Source organism: Stylophora pistillata, chromosome 6 (genome assembly GCF_964205215.1).
Source record: "Stylophora pistillata chromosome 6, jaStyPist1.2, whole genome shotgun sequence".
Taxonomy (NCBI): domain Eukaryota; kingdom Metazoa; phylum Cnidaria; class Anthozoa; order Scleractinia; family Pocilloporidae; genus Stylophora; species Stylophora pistillata.
In genome coordinates this window covers 18,424,125-18,445,381 of record NC_142524.1, presented here as the reverse complement: position 1 = coordinate 18,445,381, position 21,257 = coordinate 18,424,125, and the positions used below count along the sequence as shown (strand labels likewise).

General features: G+C 37.8%; 3 protein-coding genes across 4 annotated transcripts in view; all 3 read right to left on the bottom strand.

Annotated features, from left to right (window-relative positions):
- Nucleotides 1–424: 424 nt before the first annotated feature.
- LOC111338281 (potassium channel subfamily K member 1) lies at nucleotides 425–4,093 on the bottom strand. Its single transcript, XM_022944731.2, has 2 exons — nucleotides 3,567–4,093; nucleotides 425–1,443 (listed from the first exon to the last, which is right to left on the bottom strand). The coding sequence occupies exons 1-2, from the start codon at nucleotides 3,874–3,876 to the stop codon at nucleotides 773–775; spliced, it is 981 nt and encodes a 326-aa protein (XP_022800466.1). The 5' UTR covers nucleotides 3,877–4,093; the 3' UTR covers nucleotides 425–772.
- A 235-nt stretch (nucleotides 4,094–4,328) lies between these two features.
- LOC111338276 (DNA polymerase kappa) lies at nucleotides 4,329–8,248 on the bottom strand. Its single transcript, XM_022944724.2, has one exon. The coding sequence runs from the start codon at nucleotides 8,208–8,210 to the stop codon at nucleotides 5,979–5,981; it is 2,232 nt and encodes a 743-aa protein (XP_022800459.1). The 5' UTR covers nucleotides 8,211–8,248; the 3' UTR covers nucleotides 4,329–5,978.
- Nucleotides 8,249–11,414: 3,166 nt separating this feature from the next.
- Nucleotides 11,415–21,257, bottom strand: part of LOC111338268 (tetratricopeptide repeat protein 27) — a 30,417-nt gene continuing 20,574 nt past the window's right edge. The window contains exons 14-30 of one of the 2 annotated variants that reach the window (XM_022944715.2): nucleotides 20,323–20,436; nucleotides 19,753–19,788; nucleotides 19,297–19,356; nucleotides 18,397–18,519; nucleotides 18,123–18,200; nucleotides 17,466–17,561; nucleotides 16,852–16,905; nucleotides 16,459–16,557; nucleotides 16,306–16,358; nucleotides 15,223–15,301; nucleotides 14,658–14,744; nucleotides 14,273–14,333; nucleotides 13,580–13,632; nucleotides 13,349–13,426; nucleotides 12,825–12,936; nucleotides 12,389–12,489; nucleotides 11,415–11,571 (exon numbers count right to left, since the gene is read on the bottom strand). In XM_022944715.2, coding sequence (XP_022800450.2) covers nucleotides 11,455–11,571; nucleotides 12,389–12,489; nucleotides 12,825–12,936; nucleotides 13,349–13,426; nucleotides 13,580–13,632; nucleotides 14,273–14,333; nucleotides 14,658–14,744; nucleotides 15,223–15,301; nucleotides 16,306–16,358; nucleotides 16,459–16,557; nucleotides 16,852–16,905; nucleotides 17,466–17,561; nucleotides 18,123–18,200; nucleotides 18,397–18,519; nucleotides 19,297–19,356; nucleotides 19,753–19,788; nucleotides 20,323–20,436 — 1,401 coding nt within the window. In that variant the 3' untranslated portion in view covers nucleotides 11,415–11,454. Of the gene's footprint in view, nucleotides 11,572–12,388; nucleotides 12,490–12,824; nucleotides 12,937–13,348; nucleotides 13,470–13,579; nucleotides 13,633–14,272; nucleotides 14,334–14,657; nucleotides 14,745–15,222; nucleotides 15,302–16,305; nucleotides 16,359–16,458; nucleotides 16,558–16,851; nucleotides 16,906–17,465; nucleotides 17,562–18,122; nucleotides 18,201–18,396; nucleotides 18,520–19,296; nucleotides 19,357–19,752; nucleotides 19,789–20,322; nucleotides 20,437–21,257 lie in introns of those variants that run through there. The other variant, XM_088726030.1, reaches the window with a different exon arrangement.

Genomic DNA, 21,257 nt, shown 5'->3' with positions numbered 1-21,257 from the left:
GTTTCGTTACATGGCAGGTAGGGCACCGTAGGGTATTCAGGAAGAGAGGAAAGATTAGGGAATGGCTTCAGACATCTACCTATTGGTGTTCCAGCCCATTCATTACAAAAACAACCATTTCCACCCACCGCTTTCCTCCACAGGAAAGTGTTGGAAAACCTCCTGTGATTTTCCCTTTCATTTGATCTTTTGCAATCAAAAGCGGCTGCCTAAGAAGAGCTCGTCAATGATAGCGAAGGGGAGAATGAGCAGATAAACACTGTACAGGACTAACCTGATAAAGAAAAGTTGTGAAGTCAAAGAAAGTTTGCCTTGATATATTTGCATAACTTTTGTTAGTGTTTGTATGTGTAGTTTTATTTATATGATAAAACATTGCAACCCTACATTTAGTGAAATTTCGCGTGAACTCTATTTCACTCTGTTTTTCTTTTCTTTTTTTTTTTTTTTTTTGGATGGCCGCTTTTTGAAGCCATTTTTCGTGTAACCCCTCCCCCCTAGATCCCATCAACCCCATTACCTCTTACAAAATGAGCGGACCCTTGTGTGTTTATATCTTGTCTTTTAAATAACCTTCGCAAATTAATTTCGTGACGTAGTGAAGCGAAATGCAACCACTTAAAATTTAATTTGCTGTCTTAAAATGAAGCTTCACCAAAGCGAAGCTTCACCAAAGCGAAGTTTCACCACTTCAAATATATTAAAAGCATCCATTTTGTTCGGGTTTGGGCAAAAATATGTACCATAATTATTTTTTTCAGCTTGTTTCACGTCATCTAGATTCATTGTCTCGGCTGGATATTCTCTCATAAGAGTTTCTGGATGGTCTTTGCCTGTCAGGCGATGACGATGAACTTCCTCTACTCGATATAGAGTATCGCGGGCGCACTTTAGATGCTGTGGCCGAGACGTCCGCCTCGTCCTCAAGGAGGAATGGCTTGTGACACGAGAAAAGCATCCCGGGGTGATCATCCGGAATTTTGGCACAAAGTTCTAATATCAGGAGCAAGAATGTGAGTCCGGTGATGAAAAAAAACACACAAAAGACTTTATAGAGTGAGCGGTATTCGCTCCTCCGCCACTTCGGGTCATCGCCAGGAACAAAATCTCCAAGTCCTATGGTAGTTAAGGAAATAAAACAGAAATACAACGCTTCAAAATAGCTCCAGTCTTCGAGAAACATGAAGAAAATGGCTGGAATTATAATGACAAGCATGATAGCGCCGCACATGATCAGTGATAAATGAATGAAACGCAGATAAGCGGGCGGAACACCACGTACGGTACAAGTACTGCACAGAAACTTTTCCAATACTTCAGTAAACTGAAGGAGTCGTTCTACTATGGCTGTCAACATGATAGCGGTCATGGGAATACCAAACACTGCGAACACCATACAAAATACTTTGCCACCACCCGACAAAGGAGCAATATTCCCGTAACCTGAAAGACAAACTTGCATATCAGATCCTGGGCATATTGGACATGACAAAACTAGTTGATATCTGGAACAAGATTTATTCTTGAATCATAACAGTATATACCGCACTAAAACAGTGGATGGCGCCATAAGGGCGCTCTGATTGGTTACTCAAACCCCAAATATCCTTTGCTATTTACTTCCGAGCAACTCGCGCAGGATTTGTGCCCGAAAGTATTGTGCTCGTTGCAGGGATGAATGATCGTCTCACATTCGTTCCTATAAATAACGTTCATGATCACGTGACTAAAGGAAAACCATAACAAAGACATCGGCCTGTGATGTTTACCGGGTTTCATAACCAGTCCCCTCTACTAACTATGAAATAACTTTTCAGTGAGACCATAGTTACTATGGTGAGACAGAAACGATCTACCTTGTCTCTACTTTCTGTCGTCTGGCGCTTAATGTTTCAGAGCAGCTTATTTCAAGATCTCACCGAAATGACCAATCAAACTGATTAATATTTTTCTTGCGGAAGAAGCTGTGGTTAGTTAGAAGGGTGATTACCGTAATTGCAACAAGCGCTAAGGCCAATTACTTCTGCAAGTGACCTTCAAACCACTGGAACCCATTCAAGCTGCTTTTTCTGATTCGTACTGCTACATAAACTGGGTAGCAAAGGCCTGCTCGGTCGCCGAAAAGAATGAAGTCATTTGAAAATCTGCGTGCTCCACAAAGCGGTGGCCAGGGCTATTCTGTCGACCACTGTACGGGTACGTTCTTCCAATTTATAGTTGGATGCAGTTAGGACATGGGTTGCAGATCAAAGTGCAAGCCATATTAAAACGCTTTTTTTCGGGTTATCACATGTAATGAACTGCCATTTTGATGAGATTGGAGGTGACAGCGTTATTGAAAATGTGTCACCAAGCAACTCCTGAAGGCCAGTCTTCTTCATGAATATTAATTTCACATGCAAGGCTACTCGGACCTTGGGGGATACATTGATCGTGCACCGTTTCTTGCAATAATTTACACACCGTGAAAGAAATATTGCTCATCAACGGCAAAACAGCATATCCATTCTACCATACCTTTATTCAAATTATTGCATTTTTTTTAAGACTGAATTTCTTAAAGATCCTTGAGTAATTAAAATCTTGTGAGTTGCCTTTTTGTGTTTGGTTTTGTTTTACTTAAGTTTTAATATCTTTTTTCAATACGCTGGTGGCAAATTGTTCATTGAAAAATAAATATTGAAATAGAAATATATAGGAAGAGGACAATTATTATTTTCGCAGCGACGAGGAACACAGAAAGATGTATATATTTGACCTCTTAGTTCGCTCTTACAGATCCACTGTTTACTTATTTAAACGGGGGGCAACCTTGCGGAAAATTTTCAAGAAATGTAAATTGAAAACTTGTTTTCCTTTCAACAGTAACAATCGTTATCATCGAAATGTTTTTAATCCTTCTGTTCCTTTGGAAAATTTCAGAGTTAAACCAGCACACGAAGTCAATCATGCCCAAGAGCTGTGCTTACTGCGATTGCTTTGTGATTAATGAAATGCAAGATGTTTCACATGAAAAAACGAAACCATGACTTCAAACATAAATATTATCTGAGACAGCGCACACGCGTAACTTTTGAATGAAATAAATGGTCTAATTTGATCACTGAAACCTTGTAGAATGGAATATTAGGTCGGCCTTCAGCATTTTTAAAGAGGTGTTGACAATGTGCCTCGTACGGTTACCAGCTCTCACAGACTGTCCATCGACTGTCCTTGATAAGACTAAATTCCTAAAGAACAAACAAATTTACACGGATAGTGTGGTAGACTTAACGAGTCTTTTCTGATTTTTGTGGAGTTTTGCTTGGTTTGGTAGTCTGTGAATATGAAAGACCAGGCCGGTTAAAAGAAATCAAAACTGAACTGAACCGACAAATAAAAGTACGTGTCTATTGAAGTGCACGCAATCGAAAGTCCAACACCGGCGGAATAATTGTGATCATTCATTGGCGGTTTAAGCTCGCTTTGGTGGGAAATGGAACTACTTGAATTTAGTAGCGGGTGAATACGGGTTCTATTAGACCTGCTACTCTGTCACCTGCTTTTAACAATTTACACTGACTTACCAATTGTGGTTACGACAGTACCCGCAAAGAAAAACGAACTACCAAATCCCCAACTCCTTTTATCGCTTGCGTTACCGAGTGGTGGTATTCCCATGTCTTGAGCCGCCACAACATGCTTTACAAAGTTTTCAAGTTCTTTGTCAGAAACACAAGGATGTTTCACAAGAAAATCATCTCTCTTTTGTCTCAGATCTGACAAAATGCGCTGCTCATAAGGTCCCTCGATCGACGAGAAAATGGCAGCTCCCACAGACAGGTAAAATATATACACGATCACTAGAGCTATCAAACGAATGCTGGCACGTTCCATGAACGAGATAACTTTGTAAATGATTGGAGCCAAGAGACAATTTGATTTTTTAACCGCTGATTCCTCGAAATGTGGTCGCCCAAAGTTAGGTTTTATGTTATCCGATCACACCTATATTTAGGCTGTTACCAGCCCGAGCATCAACACAAGACCTTGTCAGTTCCTTGCATTCAATTGATCGTTGTGGAGATTTTTTCACTTTATAAAGATTCTTAAAATGTCATAATGAGCTCACACATTAACATAACAATAGTCTCGGAGAAAGCGAATTGAGCGAGTTCTCACAAAATCTACTTCGTACACAAGGAAGATATTTGCAACCGTTGCCCTCAAATTCCGCGTACAGGCACTGGAAATAATGCGAAATCGCTACTTAAAATTAAGAGTCAGCATTCAACCCAGGTTGAAGTGGATAAAAATGGAAATGGAGAGTTTATACACCTATGCAAATATTAATAATAAAATAATAATAATCTTTATTTAACGTGGGTAGAAACACTTAGTAGAAGCTAGTTTACAGGTTTTCCACAAAATAATATTAAAGAAAAAAAAAATATGCAAAGTTAAAATATCAAAAATACTGTGAAGGTGTAGTCTGATCGTCCGGGTGAGTGTAGTCCTGAGAAGGACTGTTGTCGGTGGTAGTGACTGACGTTTCGACAACCTGTGCGGAAGTCATCATCAGAGTCAAGTCCTACACTCACCCGGACGATCAGACTACACCTTCACATGTTACCCCCGGATTCAAACCATTTACTGCATCAAAAATACTATAAAAATCTGAGAAAATGAAAGTATCTAAAAATCTAAAATTACAAAATTCAAGTAACTAAAATGTAATGTTCCTCACTTGTTTGTTAAATTCTCTGCCTCCAGCAAGCGCAATTCATTTGGAATTCCATTCCATTGTTTTACGGCGAAATATTTAAGAGTTCAATCCATGGTTTTTGGCATTTACTTTTGATATCGATAGCATATTATTACCCCTTTAATCATACTTATTACTTCTGATTTTAACAAGTTCCTTGATGCATACAGGGGCGGTGCCTAGAAAAGAAGCGTTTATGGTCATTAACATGTCCTCGACACGACGGTTTTCCAACGTGGTTTCTAAACCTACTCGCTTTAGCAGTTTCTGATATGTTGATGTTTTATCTTTATAAACATATCTTAATCCACGCTCATTTACTTTTTCTATTTTCTTTGTTTCTCAAGCTGCAATGATGCCATAGCTGATTGCAGTAATAAAAATGAGGCAGAACAAGCGCTCGATACAATAATTCCTTAACTTTGCACAGAAGAATGTTTTTTTAGCCTGTTTAGCACATTTACCTGCCCCCCCCTACTTTGCGACACACGGACGCAACATGTCCGTAACACTAATCAGGAACGCTTCGATGGTATTAGCACACCATTTGCAAACTGACCACCGTCAAACCAAACATTAAATAAGAAATGGATATGAAAGTTTGAGTGAACATCTTCTAACAGGGAGCAAACAAGAAAACCTTTGGTTAACTTAAGGACCCACCTTAGACTCCTAGTTCGCAATTTAACATTACAATTTTAATACTATTCAATAATTTTAACCAATCTACAATATTGTTAAATCAAAGAATTATTAGAATTTAATTGTATTGATTTATGTTGAGTAAATGAAACGTTGTTGTCAGCCTAAAGTTGCGGCAATTCTCGCGTTCAAAAGAATCATCTCACTGAACACTTCTAATTTTCAAAGTAATCACGACATAGGTCGTCGCATCTCGTCCGAAAACCAATGCTCTCCAAATTGGAAAATTTTCCTTAAAGTTATAGAAAGGAGTTTCCACTGGAACTTTAAATTCATTAGACGACAAAATCAAGAGTGATTTTTCTGGCAACTCAGTCGCTTATTGTAATGCACAACCTTTATCTATTCAATGGATAGACATTCTTAACTTGGCGGGTTACTCCTGTTTGCCGAGAAGCTAAACTAGTTGTTAACTGCCGCAATGATAACAGTTCATACGCATGAGATCCTGACAACTGAGGTCAATACGTGTCAAGTGCAAAAGTTATTCATAAGTCTGTTTATGTGTAATTTTGCCACAATTTCAAATTTTTCATGATTTTGACCAAAATGAAAGCAAGGTTGCTTTCTGGGAGGTTTCTGTTAACTGCTGTCTTCTTCTCTTTACTCTTGAGGTCCCCATCTCCACATCGACAGTTGATGGTCGTCTTGGATTTCTCTCTGAAGCCAACTCCTTTATAGTGGCTTTATTTAAGCACAAGTCTATATGTCTGTTAAGTTCAGTCATAACATCTTGACCTCTCTTGAACTTTTGCTCTAATTCGCATACAGGACAAAACACTGCTGATGGATTTGTATCGTCAGAATGTTCCTTCAACAAAATGGAATCTGAAGTTGAAACAGAACCAGATAGTGACGATGATTTCTTTGAAACTGAGTTTGAAGCAACACCCTCAGACGAGAGAGAAGCAAGGCAGGAACCATACTGGTCTGTCCTCTGACAAGCGTATGCTCCTGTCATGACGTCACTTTCTTCTGGATAGTGTTGACTCAGTGAAGGGAGACCAAAATGTTCCCCTACGTTCAATTGTTGGGCGGTTGGAAAAGACACTAGCATTCCCTGGGACTTAACATTTTGCTTTTGCTTTAAAAAACCTGTTATAGTGTTCTGCTTAGCTTCTTTTGACGAGTTCGAGCTTGTATCTTGAAGATTTGATAAACGTACCCCCATGAGGCGCAACTTTAGGGGCTCAGGAAAACATGTATTCATTTCATGTTTGAGAAGCTCTTTTGCAATTAAGGAAATTTCCTCGTACGTCGAAACGGGATAACTGGTGGATGAAGACCGAGATTTTATTTCAAAGTTCACTGTTTTCAGCTTTATCGTGACAGTCTTTCCTTTAAGTTCTTGCCCTTTTATATCTTGTGCCAGTGATTGACAAAGCTTGCCACACATATCCAGTAGCTCCGTGGGTTTGCTAATCTCTGAAAAGGTTTCTTCTGTTCCTATACTTTTCCTTTTCGATTCTGTCGTAAGGGATGTGGGTCCCAAACCAAGAGAAACTTCTATCAAGAATTTGAAGCTGATTGGTGAATGTAGAAGATAGAGCAAGTCTCGTTTCCTGTATAAATCTTCACATGTCTCAATTCCAAGAGCTTTCAACATCTGTTCACTGACTCGCCCAATTCCGCTGATTTTTCTGATAGGTAGGCTGCGTATAAATTCCATGACATCATTACGATTTGGTTTTAGATAGAACTGTCCGTTCGGCTTGTTACGATCAGAGCAGATCTTTGCTAGCATGGCATTTGGTGCTATTCCTGCGCTAGCTGTTAGTTTCGTCTTCTGCTCAATTCGAAAACGCAACTCCCTGACAGCTTCCTCCGCATCGGTACCAAACTCAACAATTTCTCCCTCTATCTGTTCAAGGTCTGGATGCATTTCGTTCTTTACCATTCGATGAATATTGCATTTAGATGTCAAGAATCTCTTCTTTTCTTGACCTTTGTGTCTCTCAGTAAGATGCTCTGTAAGATCCAAGTATGCTTCATCTAAACTGGCCATCGCAAAATTAGGGTCATACTCTGCTAAAATATCTTGCACTTGGCGGCTGTATTCCTTGTATTTTTCAAAGTGCGGTGGAACAATGATCAGTTCAGGACATAACTTCTTGGCGATAAACCCTGGCATGGCTGCCCTTACACCATAACGTCTAGCTGGGTAGTTTGACGTAGACAACATTGAGTTACCACCCACAGCCATAGGTTTGTCACCCAATTCAGGATTGTCCAAGATTTCCACTGCAGCATAAAAAGCGTCCATATCGATATGAACAAAGGTACGGCTTAAATCACGCTTCCTCTCCAACTCTTCTACAATTAGGTCGATGGCCTGGAAAGCCACTTTTCTTTGCTGCTGGGTGAGTTTTTCAAGTGACATGTTCTGTTTAGCGATCCGTTCAGCCACTTGCTTTTCTTTCTTTAATTCATTTTCATAGAACTTAGAGCCTTTACTCGCTTCGAATATGATCTGGTTAATTTTTTGCTTATCTAAACCCATCATGCCTGCCTTATGATCATTAAGCTCCATCCTGGAGAGGCCTTTTGCTTTGTCGTCGTTTTCATAAACATCTTCTTTGACTTGGAGATTTTCATACCTCGAATTCTCCTCCGTTTGCGCATTTTTCTGTGAAGGGTTGTTGCTATAATTTATCCACTGAGTTCCTTCTCCAATATACATTTCAGCCCAATCGTTGGATTCGTCTTCGTTCTCCAAATCATCGAAATCGTCCTCATCGTAGAAGTTACATCCGTCATCCGCCATATTGGCTTTAGTAACCAGGCCAAAAATAGTGTTTCCCGAGGGGGGTAAACCTCGGAAGGGAGATTTTTGTAACGTGAACAGACAAAGGAAAGGCGAAGTCCCAGGCTCAAGTGACTCCGCATAATGATTTTGCTCATTGGAATATGTTTCTCTTTTTTTTCACCAAAATGATCTATTAAATAAATCATCGCCCAATTTTCGTAAGAAGGCCAATGGATTGAGCTTCTGCACCAGGTCGTTCAAAGCTGGGTTAAGGGAGGGGTTAAGGTAACCCAAGGTTAGTGTGAAATTTGATTTAATGTTTGAAAGCTTAAAAAGGGAAATCAGTTTGAATCTTTTTGTCTGCAATTTGATGACTGGATGTTCTAAAAAGTACTAAATGGCCTTCAAACAACTGGGCCCTCAGGATCAACAAGCTATATTTAAAAATGTTGGCAGTAAATAGGACAAAACAGGGAAGAGACCTATGCTTAAGAAATTCTGTGTTTCAATAACTAGTAGACATGCGGCAAAACTATTCATCATGTCAGATCACTCTTGCATAAGCCAGCACATTCTGAAAAACTTAATTTCCATTCATGTCAGTTAGCACATTGCAAAGGGGGTACCACAGAAAGTCACAGTGTATGGGAATAAAATTCAGAAGTCTCCCCGATCCCCCCCTCCCATCTCCCCACATCCAGAATTCATGAATGATAGGTGTATGGCCTGTATGTGCAATACATTTTTTGAAGCTAGTGATCTTTTTTTCTGCATTTCTTTTTCTTTTAAAGTAGCCATAACTTCTTCAAATTCAAATATAATGTCTGAAATTATGTTGGTGATGATTATTTTTGTACTTAATATCATAAGAAGTCTAGATGTTTATAATTATGAGTCAAGGTTATTTTGTTTTATTCTCTTCAATTAACTCTAAGTTTCCCAAATTGTAGAATTATGAAGCCATTAATTGAATACAATACTTTCTAGACACTTTTGGAAATTTCAAAGTGTAGGTGTGAAAACTGAAAGCAAGCCAGAGTGAGGGAGTCGTCAATGAATAGTATGTCTCATTTTAAAACAGACATTGAGTTTATTGTTTTGTGTGCTATATATTGAGCAGATGACAGTTGCTCAGTATAACACAAATGCTGAAGCCTACTTACTATGGTAAGCTAAAATTTTTTTAATTGTAATGTCATGACAATGATAACACTTATAATAGTATTGGCTTAATTCAAATTTAAATCAAATTTGAATGTTTAATTCTTATTGTATAAATTATAACTTAGGAACATGCAGTTGGGAATCATTCAGCAATAAAGGCCCAAACTACTAACATGTTGGACTTACAAACAGGGCTTCTTACACAATGCTTGATGAGGATGCTAATTAATTTGGAAATGTATCTGATGAGTCTTTTGGCCAAGTAAGAACACTGCACATACCAGCCATGAAGTATTTTTCAAAAGTATCATATTTTATCGATTAGACACTTGACAATTGTTCAGGAATTAAATTTTGGGCACTTAGAGTAGTTCCTGGTAAGTAAGGGGTAGGGATTATAGCTATACTCTTTGCTCTGTATAGTTAGTGTTAACACTGATAGACTGGTGTCTTTGTCGTGTCTGTCATGTCTGTTGTCATTATGTTCAAACAGAACATAATGAGTCCAACATTTTCCTTTTCTTCACTAGGATGCCAGCAGCACAAGGTTATTTTTCACCATGTAGGATGTAGTCAATATATTTTATTAACCAAGTGCGAGGGCCGTACTGGGAGAATATCGGCCCGAGGTCTTGACAGTACGGACCTCGCTGTGCTTGATCCGTACAACAAAGACTTCAGGCCGATATTCTTCCAGTACTGTCCCGAGCAAGCTTGGTTAATAAGAGATTTTATTATACGACTGAAGTTCAAAGGGACACAAGTGCGGTATCATTCGGTACCATTCGGGACAGTGCCCGGTCCAATACTGAGCGAATATTGACCGGCAATAGAGCATTTTGATCGGTTGATTTTAGTTATTGGCCCTCTGACTGCCCAAGTCATGTAATAAAAACCTTTACACCCTATTAAAAGAAAGTGTTAGGGTCTTTTCATAGTCTTCTCAGCTTTTAATTTAATATGTTTCATCAATTTTATGGTTGGAAGAGTCTATCTATGTCTATTTATGTTCCTAGCATTTAGCAAATAACTATTGCAAATACATTTTAATTAGAAGTTTGTAAGTGCTTTGGGTGTCTTTGTTTATTCTTGATTGTTTCACACTCAGTTGACACCTTAATCACCTTACCATTAGTATTTTAAAGTTCTTCTACAGTTGTTATTATTCTAAGTTAGATTTTTAATGTAAATAGTTTGTAAGCTTTATTGAAAGATTTGTACGTTTTATAATAGAGATTCATGTTTAGTTATTAAGTAATATTTAACAATTATTCGCCGAAGGCAAAGTGAATATTGGTGAATATTCCCCAAGACGAAGTCGAGGGGAATATTCACGAGCCTGAGGCGAATAATTGTTTCAGCATAATTACTCAGGTGATTATAAAAATGAGCAAAGGAATGTTAAATTTTTTGTTGTAAGGCGGTGATTTCAGATGGTGATCGAGAGCCACTCACACGAACAACAGACTATTTCTCTTGTAAAAAGTCCCGTCTTTCCTCCTGACTGAGATGTAAAAGTTTGACAAACAGTAATCTCGTTGACCTCCATTGCCTCAAAGTCAGTGGTAAATTCGGTTTGTTGTTGAAACCATTCTGTTAAGTAAATAAAGTGTTGCAAAAATTTAATGTAGTTGTTTTGATTTATTCATGCATGTTGACATAAGCAAAATTTTCATGGGAATTTAAATGGTTTCTTTGTTATGTTTAGCACAATTTTCACACCTTACCTTTGAAGAGTGTCATTCCAAACTTTGTGGTGTGTTTGGTATTCCTCGGAATGGCATGTTCTTTCATTAAATTAATTTCCTCTTCAGACACATCGACAAAGCGTGAGGCGGCCATTTTGATAATTTGTCCTCCGATATAATCACCTCACTGGAGGTGATTATAGCAGAATATGATGCCATTCTCGGCCAATAAGAGCGTGAGAATTTCTATAATCATCTGAGTAATTATACTAAATATTATTGTGATGCCCTTTTGAATATTGTATAGAAAAGGTGCAATAGAAGTAATAAACATTATTATTATTATTGATCACCAAATTAAATTTCCACATAAATTCCCAAGCTTTCTTTATTTAATTGAAGGTACACAATTAGCTTTTGAAACTGGTAATTAAGTCAACAATGTTTTGGAGGCTGGCCTCCAAGTCAACCACGATTTGAGAGAGTTCAGTCAGACCATTCCCAGTTAGTAAATCTGAGTGGTATTTCTGTAAGAGGCAAAAAAAGCAAACAAACAAACAAAAAACCATAATGATTATCTTAAGCATCTTTCAAGGGGATCATGCACAGTCAAACCTCTCTACTGTTGGTACTGGCAGACTGCAGCAAAGCATTTGTATTGGATAGGGTTTCAGTTATATAGAGGTCACCACCATGACATAACTTTCATGATGTTATCCTTACAGAAACTCACTAAAAATGCAACGCCACATCTAAAAAAAGTAGTTTTTTAGTTTCTGTAAATGATCTCCAACCCTTAAAACCCTTACAGAGCCCAGCATCTAATACCTCTTTACAGATAGTAATACTACTGAATCATCAAGATTAGAGAATAAAGGAAATGATTTCTAACCTAATGAAGGTTTGATTGTTAAACAAATTCTCCTTGACCAAAGGAAATGCATGAAGTGGGTGTACAGTGTGTGTGCGTGCATGCATGTGTGTGTGTGTCTGTGTACAGTGTATGGAGAACATGCCCACGTAAAGTGTAAGGGGGTTAGCTTACAAGTGCAGTGAACATTACCCAAAGTAAAATTTGATGGACTCTTTTGCCTTAAAAAGTCTGCATGTATTTGCTTTTGCAAATCAAATTGACAGAAGCAAATGAATGATAAGTAATTCTGAACGAATAATTAAACTTTCATGATTTTGATTTGGTTATTTTTGCTGCCAATGATTGAAAACAGACAATAATCAATCAAACTGAATAAGCTATTACTGTAGCTGTAGTATTTTTCCCTGTGAGCTAACTAAATTGGTAATGTTCCAGGTCTTGTGAAAAAGAACAACCTACAACCTACTTACTTTGGCCTTTGCAATAAGCTGCTTGAGAGTAAGTTTAGCTGATGATAAGAGCTGTACTGCTTCAGCTTTATTCTCCTTATATTGACTCACTTGAATGTAAACTACAAAAAAAATTACCACTGAAAAAATTAGTTGAAACTCCATGGTACTAAGTTCAGTTTCTATTTCAAACAGTAAGTTGTAACTGGGAAGTAAAGAGATGGTTCTCAGTCATTTGTGACCATCCAGCCCAAGTCAAAATATAAATTTGAGGACAGATTCAACCTGGAAACCAAGAGCAACTGAAAACAAGGAATGGTAGAACACTCCAAACCGTGATCAAAAGTGACTAATGTTAGGGTCATTGCCATACACTAGGGTCATTGCCTACATCCTTTCTTGGTTAGTTAGAAGACACCTCATAATATCAATAGTGGTGTTTTACAGTTTGACTCACCTTGACTGAGGTTAGATGTGAGTTCTGCTACTGCTTTAAACTGACTTAGATCAGTCTCCCATCCTGGAGCCTGGGTTCTGGTGCGATGAGCCTTCACCAGGAAGTTAAGTGCCTGAGAAATAATATATAAATACAACATTAATCTCTGGAGCTTTTAAGTTAATACTATAACACTAAAGGACACAGGAGACATCTTGAAAAGATGTTTGGTTCGGCTGATCCCTTTTGATTCCATTCTGGCTGCCTGTATTTACCTTTTGATCTCCTAATTTCACCTGGTGCCACAGTATTAATAATTTTCATCAAGTGTGAATTAATCCACCATTTAATTAGTTCTCTGCCATTTGATCCTTTAAGTGACTTGGTGATCTCATGGTTTGCTCAATGATTGCCCTTTTCCCTCTTTTAATTCTCAAAAGTTATTTCACCAAAAGGTGCAAGCTACTTCAAAAGCAAACTGTGCAGGGGTAAGTTCAGTTATAAGATGCACTCAATCAATTTGACATAGCAGAGTTTTCACAGACCTTCTCTTTATCTTCTTGAGACTTGCTATTCCAGTAGAGGTCAAAGTAGAGCTTCCACAAATCAGAATTGTTGGTTACCTTGGCAGATGAAACCAGTGATTTATTAGATCAAGTTAATCCCCTACAATCACAAAGTTAGAACTGATTTTGACCTGATTATCAAATTGAGACAACAACACTACCTACAAATACACTACCTACAAATACACTACCTACAAATACACTACCTACCTGAGATGTTTGTCTTCCCATTAGTTCAAGCAGCTTTGGTTTAAGACAAGATGCTAAAAGTCAAGTAATCATGGGTTATCATGTGTTATTTGTTACTTTTCTCCTTTGTGCTTATAGGAGGGAAAGGGAAGAACAAGGTCATGTACAAACATTAAATTGAATGGGAGTGACAGTTGAAAGTCATTCGGATGTCTGGGTGCATGAAAAGTAACCCAACCAAAACCTACTTGCTAAATAGTAGACAGGGACACTGAGAATATTGTTTATCTATTCAAGTGCATCACATACTAGATGGTAAGGTATTTTGCTAGTGTTTTGCAACTGGGAACCTTGGAGTAGAGGCTCAACCAGATGATGTGCTATTTTAAAAGTAGCTTGACACTGCATGGGTCTAAATGTTTTTTACTGGAAATAAGGGTTTCACAGAAGGTCTTTCCTCACTGCATTGGCTAGAGGATGTTCTCTGCTCCTTGTGGTGAGTAAGGCAAACATCATGGGGTCCTGACTTGTGCCTACTTCAGTTATCCTGGACACTCCCATTAATGTGACTTAATGAGGAGAAGAACCTAAGAGAGTTATTGTGGCTCCCACAATTTACTTGTGCTTGTGCTTGATTACAGTATTATGAGAGAGCATAGAGTAAACAATAATTAAATCTGCAGAGGAAAAAGTTCAGAAAGTAAAGATTATTACCTGATTGTTCATGATTGTCCAAAGTTCCCTGGTTCACTGCCTTCACCAGAATGCCCAAAATCTAAAACAAAGACAAAACTAAAGATGAACTTCACCCAAGAATCTACCTTAGGGACAGATTCTTGGATTTAACCATTAATATGGAGAGAAGTCTAAAATTAACAACGATTTTATGGATGATTTAACAAGCCATTGTAGAGAGGTCATTTTGGGACAAATTTTAATGGCTAGTTTTATTTAAGAGAGAGTGAATGGATGTGTGGACCATCTGCTGGACAAAATACAGGTGGCTGTTCATGGAGGTTTGATTGCATTGGTGTAGCAGAACATTAATTTGCCAACAGCTAAAATTTGTAAGTCTTGTTATAAGAAATTCTACACTAACCTCTGTATCACAGTACTTATCACGCAAATCCATCATACGATGATATGCTAACAATGCATCATTAAATGCACCAACATCCACACTCACCTGAAACAGAAATTAATAGTGCCTTATATATCTTTCACTTCTCTTGTGCACATTGCTTCCTTTATTAAAACAATTTTTCTGCATGCTCATCACAAGACATTTTTTGTATGCACCAAAAGTTAAGCATGACAGTTTTTTGAGCAAAAAATGTAAAACTAAACACAAAGAACAAAACATTGGAACTTTGACAAACTTAGCAAACAAGATACCAAATGACAGTTTAGTGATCGAGTAAGACCAAGTGAAATAAACCTTTGAATGATACAGCATCAGGAAGAGCACATCTCGTTAAGCTGGTTTCTGCTCCCTTAAGTACCTGTATTGTTATCACAGGTTCATAACATGTATTCAAGAGTACTACAGTTTTGTTGTTACTGTCTTAAGTGCATTGAGCAAAGGAAGAACAAAAATGTAACAATTAAATGAAAAAAGAAAAGAAAAGAAAAAGAGGAAGGACAGAAATGTACAATTAAGTTACCACTAAGAAATTTTCCCACATGTGCCAGCTCTCATAATTCATTTTCAGACCTTCCTTGAGAGCAAGATGTGCTTGTGATCTACAATTACAAGCAAAATCAATCATGACATGATAGGCCCATTCTTAACATTAGACATAGTCTTCTTAATAATTGTAACATCCATAGTGGCCTTCCACAGTCTCAATTAATCCATCCAACCTATCTCTCATGAACAACCATTCTTATTTTTTGGTTGTTTGTGGAAGAATTGATGTGGCCTCCATGCAGTGGCTTTGTACTGACCCCAGTCTAAGGAGAATCATAAGGAAATTGTGGAGATCACAGGCTGATGAGCTGGTTAACCTATTGACATCCAGTGCGCCCATATGCGCCCATGGGGACCCACACCCTTTCTACGCCTTGTGACGTCATGACTTTTAACCCTGGAGCACGCATTTGAGCACGTACTTGAACAGGTTGAAAATATCTTACAGACGATACCAGAATGAGTGCAATTGAGTGAAGGAGATTGGAGGAATAGCCAAAAAACCATGTCACTTTGACCTGAATATCTGCACGAAAATCCTGTTTCATTACCCACCTACCTTTCCGAGCATGTGCTTTGAAAATAATGAGTAGTTTCTGAAAAATCTCTACACCAAAATGAAGCCTACTCAATTTCCAGCAAGTGAGGAGAAACTTCAGGCAAGGAGAGGGGAAAAAAAGGGCAGGAGAAAGAGAGAAAAGTAAAAGTCGTAAGTGGGGCATGACTTTTCAACCCAAAAACTGTCGAAATTTTGCTTTCTGCACGTGCCCGAGATTTTCAGGCCACCATTTTGCATTTGGATCAAAAGGCCGTCGAGTGCATGAGCTGTCAAGGGGTTTTTGGTAAGTTTGAGCTTTTAAAACCACAACAATGACCCAAAATCTGCTCGACTAGCCTCAAAACACAGTTTTCCACAAAAGCTGTGGCCATTAATGGGTTAACCTTCTCTTTTAAGGCTCTACATCACATATGGATTTTGAAGTTTCATGATTGTTCTGAGTGTTCACATCACTTACAATACCTCAAAGCAAACAAAAACAAAAATTTCTCTACTTACTTCAGGCCTTTTTTGATATAGACATTGGCAAGATTATTCCAAGCTTCCCCATTCTGTAGAGATGATTTTATTAGTTTATACTTAAAAGCACAATCCAACTGCAGCATAAAGCTAGAAAAAAAAATGCCTTTCAAGCGGTAACCTCAAGCATACCCAACTATCAAGTGACACACAGCGATGGAATGCTTTAGATGCAAGTTCTAAATTTTCTGAAGCCATTGCAGCACAACCAAGAGAAAACCATACATCTTCCTAAATAGAGACAAAAAAAGAGAAATAATATTATTGACCATGACCATTCTGTTTTTTTTTTTTTTGTAGCTAAAGGCAAACAAAGTGTTTTTCCTTCACCACAAAGCACTTTCTACACTTGGATGTATTCTGCTTATGTAATTAAGTACCCTGATTGGTCAAAAAGCCACATTTACTGCACTAGCTGGTATACCCATAGTGCATTTTTTTAGAAGCAATAGACAGCACTTTCTATTGGTGGCACTGCATGGTTTAAGCTTCAACAAATAAAAAATAGTGTAACTTGCAACATACCTGTAATGAGTTGATTGCCAATGACTTCTGGAAACATGGTATTGAGTTGCAGTACTGAAAGTACAATACACAGCAGTTCTATCAATTTACACCTCATGTTAATTTGTCTAATCCATCCATGTTTTTCATTTGAGCAACTCACACTTGAAAACATGACAAAAGTATTGAAATGAAACATGATAGTCAGCTGGTTTATGTTTCACTGGTGTGTAACAGCAAAGCAAACTTGATGAGAAGGGTGCTAGTAACTACTAACACTTTGACACAATTAACATACAGTTATATTTGCAAAAAAACTCATTTGTAAATCCACTCCAATTGCAGTGTAATTTGCTTTAGCATTTCCTTTCTATTCCTTTTTTCTTTCATTTTTCCTCCTCGATTTTAAATATTTCACTGCTATCCAGTCAAGTCGCCGACAGTTCAACTTGCCAACACCAACTCGCCGACGTATAAAATCAAGTAGAGAAGTCGGCGAGTTGGTCCTCAATCCAGTACAACTTATTAGATTTCACTCTGTCTGATATAAAACTAACTGTAATAACTGCTCCTACAGGTTGAAAGAAAAAACTGCAAGAAAACATGAAACATTTTATGAATAATTAAGTATTAACCTCCTTAGCCCTTAAATGCAGATATCCCAGAGATCTTTGAGCTCTAGAACTGTGGCACCCTGATAGTTCCCAGGCTTTCTCATAGCAAGTAGCATCCTGCAATGATAGAAGTAATACAACACCTTTCAAAATTTCTGTTGACATGCAAGTTTAGGGCCTGTCGCAACCCATCCAAAAACAGGTTGTCCCAAACCAAGCATGTTTGGCCACAACTTATCACCCTTTTCATTGACCAAACTTTAGTGCATGTCTTGAGTGACCACTGACATTAGAAGGTTGTGTGAAGGACTGCTAATCAAGAGATCTCATGGTTTACCACCATCAGTACCAGACAAAATCCCCAGCCACATCATACTTTACATATATTAAAAATAAGATTAACTGAAATAAAATAACGAAAGCCAAACAACAGACAAACAAGAACTTCAGCAAAAAGGGTCACCATGAAATGAAATGGACATCAAAGCCCAGGATCAGTAGAAGTGAATGAGGGCTGTGAATGGTCACCCTTCACTCCTCAGAGTAAAATGGGATAAGGAAAGAGAAAGCTCTACTTATGGCTACCAAAGAAAAAGTGACAAATCCAAAATGCTGAATATTAGAGATGATATCATTGTTACTATAATTACTGGAATTTCTGTACTATTGTTACTGTACCTTTAATGTATCACCTAACAGACACCATAACAGTACAGTTTCTTTTATTTTAAGCTGATCTTTGATAAGAGCTTCTGCCTGGCAAGGGGGGGTAAAGCAAAATGTAAAAAATAAATAAATAATAAATAAGCATGACTTTGCTGACAAAGTAAGCAGCCAATTAAAATCATATTTTCTTATACATTTTTAAAGTGTGTTTATACCAGCAGAGCTCAGTGTGAGCCTGATCTCAAGATATTATAAATATTAAGGTGCACATTTAAACAATTCTCACCTTTGCATACCACCCTAAATTCTGATAACAAAAAACAACATTCTCCCAAGAATGCAATCGTTGAAAAATTTCCAAGGCACTTTTCACCACACCCAGATCAAGAAGCAGTTGGGCTAAATCTTTCTGATGAAAGGAATTAGAAATAAGAAAATTTATTTACAAAGGTCAACTCAGAACAAAGTTTTTAAGTATCAGTGAAATGGTCATTTATTTATGTGCACCTGGTTGAAAGTTTTTTGCACTAAATTTACACTGGAAGCAAATACCCAAGGTTGTATGATTCTGTACATAATCTAGTTGTAAACTTTAAAAGCTAGAGCTCCCTTAATCTACCTGATGCACCTGTAAACATAACAAGGAGCAGGCAAAAGAAAGAAAATATGCTCCACTAAATTTCAATATGTCATTCTCCCAGCATCTAATTCATCCACTGTTGTCAAATTTGCATCATCATATCACAACAAGGAAAATCAAGGGAATTAAATTCCAAATTTAAGTAAGAAAGAATATATAATTTTTAAACATAAACAGTACATGGTTTGTGAAAGTGTAGTGTGATCGTCCAGGTGAGTGTTGCCCTGAGAAGGACTGTTGTCAGTGGTGGTGACTGACGCTTCAACAACCTGTGCAGAAGTCATCATCAAGTCAAGTGAATAGTTGTTGTCAGTAGAATAGTTGTTGTCACTATTCACTTGACTTTGATGATGACTTCTGCACAGGTTGTCGAAACGTCACTCACCACCACATACAACAGTCCTTCTCAGGACTACACTCACCCAGACAATCACACTACACTTTCACATGTTACTACCGGGTTCAAACCATTTACTGCAGTACATGGTTTGTTTACAATCATTCTACAATATATCAGTGTCTGCTTTGTGGACAAAATCCATTCACCTGAATATTCCACTTTGATGGTAAAGGCACACAATAAAACAAAGATTGCCTATCCACAACCTAAAATGTTAGATGATAAATTACCAAAGAATATGACATGTAGATGGAATACCATGCTGGAAAAGACCATGGAGAAAATAACCAATTAAAAAGATGACTAGAATTAAAGACTGCCATTTATCATATCAAGTTTCATACAAATAAAGGGGGACATAACAGCTATGTTAAGTGGCTCAACTGTGTTGATGAGAAAAAATGGAAGGTGGCCATATTGACTTGGCTTGCTTACCAGCTGCTGTTCGGGAACTGGAGCCCATGCTCCTCCCCAAACCCATTGCTGTTGGGAGGAACGAAAAAGACTGGACCCGAGAGAGCAGCAGAAATTGAGTCTACATATTGACAAGCTTTACAGAAACAAGATGCAAACACTTAACACTCAAAAGAACATTGACTGACCTTTGGAGAGGAACTTTCTATGGCATCGACCAGAGTCTACGAGAAAGGGAGTAAATATCAGAGCTTTTAAAATTCATTTATCTCCAACAGCCACACACAACCATGGATATGTAACAATATGACAACCCTACCATGAGGATGTCAAAGGGTTTTTATGTGATGCGGGATTAAGGCCAAAATTAATATAATATGCATGAATTTTACTGAAAGCGAGTGTGATTCAGGAATTTATGAGCTAGTTAGAGACGTGATTTACCTCCTGAAAGGTATGTGACCCTTGAATTTTTTCATTCATTTCATAAAAACCTCAAGATTTCCCTGAAATCTTGCACACCAAAAGAAAAATTAAGTTTTTCCATTTAAATTTGTAACATGAAATGCTGTTTCAAGTAAACGCGATGCATTAATTTTTCTCAAATTCATGCATAAAATGGGATCAGAATCTCCCCTTTGCTACCCAATACCCGGGCATGGTTAGTTGAGACATGAGAGCATGAATAATTTAAAAACTAATAAATCTAATCTAAATTTGAATGCCCCAGCAGCACACTGTAAATGCCACTTGCTGACCTGTATCTGCATCATGGACCTCTCCATTCTCCTTTTAGAGTCCTTTTCCAGTTTGCTTCTCATCAGTAATGCCATCATCTGTACACACCAAGCCTTGGGATTACGGGTGACTGCCTACACAACACAATTTTCAATTTTTCATTAAAATCTCTGATATTTGAGACCTGATAACACATTAGTTAATAAGTGTTATAACAGTTAAGGGATACTTAATAAATAATTTCAATATCATGATTATGTTTTGCAGTTGGCTGAAAGGGTCTTCTACAGTTTCCAAGGTTATTTACTGTCATTCGTCAGACGATTTAAGAGCTCTTTTAAGAGCCTCCACTGTAAGTAATTTCAGTGAACCTTTCAACTCCCATAGGTGATTAGATGTAGCTTCTTACTATAATATCCATAATTATCCAGTAAACAGGTAACACAACACTCATTACAGATTAATCAGACAGGTAGAATTTGTTTCCCCAATCTAACACCAAATTCTTGCAGCTGATCTTTTGCTTAATGAAATAAGCGTGTTTTTTGGAGTATTTCTTTGCAAAAATTCTCTTATTTGCTCAAATCTTCAATTTTCTGTGCCCAGTCAAAATACGGAAAATCAGCCGCCATCTTGCCCCACGACCAAGTTTAAAGAGGTAACGTGACATCAAATCGAGAACACGAAAGTCTGCATTTCACACATTTTCACTTGTTTGGGAAGGTTGTAGTCAATATTGTCTGAAAATATGCCGACTAAGTGTGTTGTAGAAGGATGTAGCAACGTGCGAAATTTGCAAGAGGGTATCGCGCTTCATACATTCCTCATATAACACACCTAGTCGGCATATTTTGGACAATATCGACAACCTTCCCAAACAAGTGAAAATGTGTGAAATGCAGACTTTTGTGTTCTTGATTTGATGCCACATTACCCGCTAGAGCCATTCCTCTTT

Coding starts and splice junctions, on each gene's coding strand:
- LOC111338281 (XM_022944731.2), bottom strand. CDS start 3,876: ATGGAACGTGCCAGCATTCGTTTGATAGCTCTAGTGATCGTGTATATA. Junction 1,444..3,566: donor TACTGTCGTAACCACAATTG/GTAAGTCAGTGT, acceptor TTTGTCTTTCAG/GTTACGGGAATATTGCTCCT.
- LOC111338276 (XM_022944724.2), bottom strand. CDS start 8,210: ATGGCGGATGACGGATGTAACTTCTACGATGAGGACGATTTCGATGAT.